Source organism: Phaseolus vulgaris, chromosome 8 (genome assembly GCF_051622355.1).
Source record: "Phaseolus vulgaris cultivar YP4 chromosome 8, ASM5162235v1, whole genome shotgun sequence".
Taxonomy (NCBI): Eukaryota; Viridiplantae; Streptophyta; class Magnoliopsida; order Fabales; family Fabaceae; genus Phaseolus; species Phaseolus vulgaris.
Window position 1 is genome coordinate 48,243,393 of NC_143505.1, and position 6,704 is coordinate 48,250,096.

Consider the following 6,704-nt stretch of genomic DNA (forward strand, 5'->3'; position numbering starts at 1 on the left):
AGAAGATTTACTACCTTAATTTGAAATATAATTTTATTTCCCGTTTCGTTGAAGTGTTGTGGCCTAAGTAGTATGGATACGGACATTGACACGATACGGATATGGATACAGAGATACAAATACGTATAATCTCTAAAATGTATGACACAGGGACACAGATCTATATATTATATAATTTTGAATTGTATAAATTGAAAATAAATATTTATGTGTAAAAGTATGTTTCAGATTCTTTTGAGAGCAGGAAGATATTTGTCATGACTCGTTCAAAAGAATTTGTTCCTTATTTTTATAATCATAATAAAAATTTATACAATAAATTTGAATTTTTAGAAAAATATTGTATTAATACCTTTTAAAATTGTGTTAGAACCGTACTGAAATTTTACAAAATTCAACAAATATTTTTTGAATTGAACACTTTACCAATAAGTGTCATACGAGTGTCCTACGAATATCAACACCGATACGTGTGTCCGACACGGATATGTCATTTAAGAAAAGTGTATGAGTATCAAGTAAAGTGCCCACACACGTTCTAGACATATTTGAATTTGGTCTCGTGGCTCAAACAATAGTGTTTATCACTTGTTGATTTTTCTTTTAAGCACCTACTTATAAAGATAACTGTCATTTCTTTGCTTCAACAGATTTTTGGCCCTCTCGTCAAGGCTTTTGTTGATATTTTGCACATTTTTTATTTTCTCCTCTTGATTTTTTTGAAAAAAAAGACCAAATACTAAGATAAAATGTATTTACAACATACATTAAGACTCACATTTATGTTTATACTTTTTATAGAAATTAAATTAATTGAATGTTAAAGTACCAAAACTAATTTCAAATTTACTTAAAATTGACATTGATCCCTTTTAAGCTTTTATGGACAAAGAGTCTATTCACAAAAAAGGCAAGAGACATTATTGGATCAAAGACCATTGACATTTGCATTCTGAGCAGAAGTATAAGAAAAGAAAAGAGAAATTTGCTACAGGATACTATTTTATTTTAGGTTAGAGATAATCTACCACTAGAGGTAAATAAGCATATTATGTTACTTTATCAACTAAATGTTTAGTTGGTGAAATGCATTAAATTTTATCTTTTATGTCCTTAATATAAAGTAAATGATACAACTTGAAGATCTCTCAATGATTATCTTTCTGCAAACTCACATGTAAAACATGGAAGAGGATTCAAACAAATGATAAAAATTAATTTTAAAGATGAAAAAATAATTAATTATTATATTAATTAAATTATATATTATTTTAAAAACTAAATATATTATTGATATTTAAAGTATTTTTTATTATTAATAAATATTTTTTAAATTTATATTTAATTAGTTATCATTTTAAAAACTAATTAGTTGGTAGCTAAAATCTTGATAATTAATTAAATATTAATTTAAAAAATTATTTATTAATAATACAAATAATTTAAATATTAATATTTTTAAAATTTTAAAATAATATTTAATTTACTTAATATAATAATTAATAAATATTTTTAAGATTAATATTTAATTAGCTATTAATTTTAAAAACTAATTAATTGATAGCTAAAATCTTAATAACTAATTAAATATCAATTTAAAAATTATTTATTAATAATTAATTTAATTAATATAATAATTAATTATTTTTAATGATTTGTTTTTTAGTTAACTCAACTAAATCTCTTTATAATATACTTTGTAAGAAAATGTATCCTCTACTCTAGTTTTTAACTAAAAAAATAAATTCATCCTCTCATTTATTTATAAAAAAATAGTGATTTGTAAGAAACTTTCTTATTTATTTGAAATAATTACAGAGCCTATATAAATGACTCTGTATAGAATACTTTTAGTAGTTACTTAGAGAAATAAGTAATATTTTTACTAGAAGTAGCTTCAAAACACACTTAAGGTAAAATTATCACTCTTAATCTTTTTCTCTTTTTTATTTTGATAGAAAAGTTATTTCAAATTTTTTTTTAAAAGAATACACAACTCATCTTGTTTTCCTTATATATGTTTACACTAATAAAGATAAATATAAGTTGAAAGGAAAAAAGTACACAAATTTTCCTGTATCTATTTAGATGGGTATAAAAACATAGAAAATTTATAAAAATTTATAGAAATAAAAGAATTAAGTTAACTATGAAAATATTTGAACTCCTTATTTGTTAAACTTTTTCATTTTTTTATTTTGAAAAAATTATTCGATTCTTAAAATTTAAAATCAAAATAAAAAAATCATCAACCATTTCCATATACAAATTGCATTTCTCCTCAATTTTCTCTTATAATTCCATTTTCACGGCATCCGATTAAATCAAATCTTTTAAGAATAAAATATAGCATTTCTTACAGTGATTAAAATAGAAACTCGGTCAATTTAGAGAAACTAAAAGTGCCTTTTTAAGAAAAGTGTATTACTTTTTTGCATGTGCTTTACTAAGTCTTAATTCCTAACATCTCATGTGGACCTCAGCATTCTGGGCTTTCCAGGCCCATACTGGCCCATGACAAACCATACCCGGGCCCGTAGAAGAAGCTTCTCAGTACCCGAGCATGAAATTTTAGAAATTTTAGAAGGAAAAAGAAAAGAAAGAGTATTGGATAAGCAAAGAAAAGAGGAAATAAAAATAAAATAAAAGAATAAAGAATGATACCATGGAATAAAGTTGCGAAAGATTGACCAACTGCTTAGTATTTGTTTGGATCTTACACGTACTCCAATAACGCCTCGCTGGCACATCCGAAACTCCGCCACGTGGCCTGAGCTTGAATTCCGACCTAGTATTAGGTTAGTGTGGAACTTGGAACATGGAAGAGCGACAACGAACGAGTGACGAAGAAACCACACCGTTCAACAAGTAATAACTGACATCATAGTCATCGTCATCGTCGGTTCAGAAGTAGAATGAAGCATAGTTTGTGTTTCTGAATTGTGAATTGTTTGTCAGTGGCGGAGATGAAGGGAGAGACGGCGACGCTGGTGCTGGTGAACCTGGCGGGGATAATGGAAAGGGCGGATGAGTCACTGCTTCCGGGAGTCTACAAGGAAGTGGGAGCGGCGCTGCACACCGACCCCACCGGCCTCGGTTCCCTCACTCTCTTCCGATCCATCGTTCAGTCCTCCTGCTACCCTATCGCCGCCTATCTCGCCGTCCGCCACAACCGCGCGCATGTTATCGCCCTCGGCGCTTTTCTCTGGGCCGCCGCCACCTTCCTCGTTGCATTCTCCTCCACTTTCTTCCAGGTCACCGCTGTTTCTTACGATACAAGTTACAACTCTTCAATTCATAGGAACGGGAAGAGTGTTTCTAAATTAGGGATGTCAGGGTAGTAGAATCAGTAATCTAGGTCTTTCACTACCAAATGCATCACGAATCATGAATGTGTTGGAATATTTGCGGATGTTTTCTTTAATATCTCGTCAACTATTTTTTTCAGCTTATCTACTTGAAAGGACTTCAATAAAGTGGCATAAGTTATTTTAGTTGATGAGAGAAATTCAATTTATTTTACTTTTTTACGTGTTTATAGAAAAAATTTAGCTAAACAGAATCATCTGAGATGATTTTAGCGTGTCCTTTGTTAATGGAAGTTTGTCTAGACTTTAAGCCTCACATTTCTGGTAAAAGCATTGAGTTGGGGATATCACCTTATAATTTTTCTTTTGTTATAACATGTACCGTCTTTGCTACCATAATTCTGAATAACTGATATCTGTCTGTGACATAATAAGTAAGACCAAGAGGTTTAGTACTTTTGAAGGTGAAGGTGAAAGGAACGAGCGTCAAACCACATTTTACATGTTACAAGATAAGAAGAGCAAAAAATAAAAAGAAGGAAATTTGTTTTATCACACTGAAGTGTGCTTAAAAAATGTTACGAAATTGGTGTTGAAGACTATGTCTCCGGTGCCATCCTAGTGTCATTGCATACCTTTTTGCCTTACAAAGAAATAGTATTCAAGACTACTCTAATTTCCGAAAGCATATATTTGTTCATTGCCATTTTTCCTTTTGTATTAGGCAGTAGGCAAACGTATGAAGTCCTTGAAGCAATGTCGGTCTAACTGTTATGCTATTGTAGCTATATGACTGATTGTATTCACTTTGAACTTTGAAGTCATTGTATTATAGGTAGCTTTGTCACGAGCATTTAATGGGATTGGCCTTGCGCTTGTAGCACCTGCAATCCAGTCTCTTGTTGCTGACTCAACTGATGATAGCAATCGTGGCATGGCTTTTGGATGGCTTCAACTAACAGCCAATGTTGGTTCAATTATTGGTGGCCTCTTCTCAGTGTTGATAGCTCCAATAACGGTGTTTGGAATCCCTGGTTGGAGAATTTCCTTTCACATTGTTGGACTAATAAGCATTATAGTAGGTGTTTTAGTATACCTCTTTGCCAATGATCCTCACTTCTCAGATAATGGTACAAATGATAGAAGGCAAGCTCCAAATAAAACATTTTGGTCTGAAGTGAAAGATCTGGTTCAGGAGTCCAAGTCAGTTTTGAAGATTTCGTCTTTTCAGATTATTGTTGCACAGGGTGTCACTGGCTCCTTTCCCTGGTCTGCTTTATCATTCGCACCAATGTGGTTAGAGCTTATTGGCTTCACCCATAACAAAACTGCTTTCCTCATAGCTCTGTTTGTCGTTGCCAGTTCTATTGGGGGATTGTTTGGAGGTAAGATGGGAGATATTCTCTCCAAGCATCTTCCAAATTCTGGGAGAATAATTCTGGCTCAGATAAGTTCTGGATCAGCCATCCCCTTAGCAGCACTTCTTTTGCTTGGTTTGCCAGATGATCCCTCCTCTATAGTATCTCATGCTTTGGTTCTAATAATTATGGGACTCCTGATATCTTGGAACGCTCCTGCTACAAATAAGTACACATTTTAAACTATTCTTTAGTTTGTCTGTTTATTTAATCATCTTTCCCTTAATTGGTATAGTATTTGCTATAAACAGTCTGGAAATATCTTGCACACCTTCCAACTTTTGTTATGATGATTCATCAAACTTTTATGTTATTGAATGTATGTTACAGTACTTACATTGCTGATTTGTTAAACTCATAAAGTCCTCTCTACTTAGGCTAGTGACATCTTAATTTGGAATGATTTCCATCTGAAACTTGCTTACAAACGTGGTTAGAGCAAACTGACTTGTAGTATGGTTATTAATAGGTACCTTCAATTAGCCCTACTAAATATTCAACAGCCGAATAATTTCAAAATTTTCAAATTTGCTTTTGAATTCTGAAATATATTAAATTTTCTTTGGGTTTTGTGCATAACCGGAACAAGTTTTTATTACTTAAGTGCAAACTATTCTGCATCTTCCTGTGGCAGAAAGATAGTGCTAAACACAGCATAATTTATTGCTTTTGTTGTGATCTAGAGCTGAAAGATAGCTGTGTGATTGTAGAAAAGATTGTTCAAGTTATATGTTTATGCATGGCTTAATTTGTCCCCTGTATGGACATTAGTCCAATTTTTGCAGAGATAGTTCCAGAGAGATCCCGAACAAGTGTATATGCCTTGGACAGATCTTTTGAGTCTATACTATCATCTTTTGCTCCCCCTGCAGTGGGGATTTTGGCTCAGCATGTTTATGGGTATAAGCCCATTCCTGAAGGGTCTAGTGAATCTCAAGAGATTTTAACAGACAGAGAGAATGCTGCATCATTGGCTAAGTCTCTTTACACAGCAATAGGAATCCCAATGGCTATCTGCTGTATAATCTACACATTTCTTTATAGAACATATCCAAGAGACAGGGAACGAGCGAAGATGGGGGCTTTAATAGAATCAGAGATGCGGTTAATTGAATCAAGTGGTTTAGCCATTGATAAAGAGTTTGAGTCACAAGAAGTATCTATTGCAGATTATGATGGTGATGGCGATCTTGATGGTGAAGAGAACACATTACTCTACCAGCAGTTGACATTTTCCAAAGAATAGACACATCACAATTTTAGAAGATTTGCCAAATGATATTTTAGGTCCCAACAAAGACAGGTTTCAAGTATATACTACATGGTGAAGAATTTTCAGGACTACATTTTGATAATTTTTTTGCTTGAATCATACATGAACAATCATAGATGAAACTGTATACGCTTTCATAGTTTTTGTCTTTCTCTCTTTTGAGGGAATAGTTCCCTGTTGTATGCAATTCAACTTTGTAAACTGTAATAGGTTGGATAACACTGAATTTAGATTTATTTGTTTTGGCTAATGTAATTGACATTCTAATTTCTTAAATATCTAGTGTGGTGTGAGTTTTCTCAGCAATTCAAAATACAAATACGGATCACACATTGACAGGGAGAACTAGAAGAAAAACAAAAGTGGAATAATATAAAAGTAACTTTCATCTCCTAAGAATGTAGGCATTTTTTACCAGTAACTTTCATTCTTGAAATCAGTTATATGTAATTTTTTGTTAAAAGAATACTAAATATGAAATTTTTTCTTGTTGTTTCATGAAGTTTTTTTTGCATTCTATAGAATATAAAAGTATAAATATTTATAATATTTCATGTCTGTTAGAAAATTAGAAAAGAATAAATATATTTTATTTTCGAAAAAAGACATGTTCTGATATCTATACATTTTATGTCCACGAGAATGTGGGAAATTACCTTTATTCCATATTCTAAATTATTTTACAATTTAAAAATATTTCTAAGA

General features: G+C 31.7%; 1 protein-coding gene across 2 annotated transcripts; it reads left to right on the top strand.

The window, feature by feature from the left end:
• Nucleotides 1-2,700: 2,700 nt before the first annotated feature.
• UNE2 (Major facilitator superfamily protein) lies at nt 2,701-6,305 on the top strand. 2 transcript variants are annotated; one of them, XM_068631498.2, is made up of 3 exons: nt 2,701-3,254; nt 4,144-4,895; nt 5,498-6,305. In XM_068631498.2, exons 1-3 carry the CDS (start codon nt 2,967-2,969, stop codon nt 5,970-5,972), a joined length of 1,515 nt encoding a protein of 504 aa, XP_068487599.1. In that variant the 5' UTR covers nt 2,701-2,966; the 3' UTR covers nt 5,973-6,305. The 2 variants fall into 2 exon arrangements, with proteins under 2 accessions (XP_068487599.1, XP_068487600.1); XM_068631499.2 differs by having other exon boundaries at nt 2,807-3,254; nt 4,130-4,895.
• The last annotated feature ends 399 nt before the right edge of the window (nt 6,306-6,704 follow it).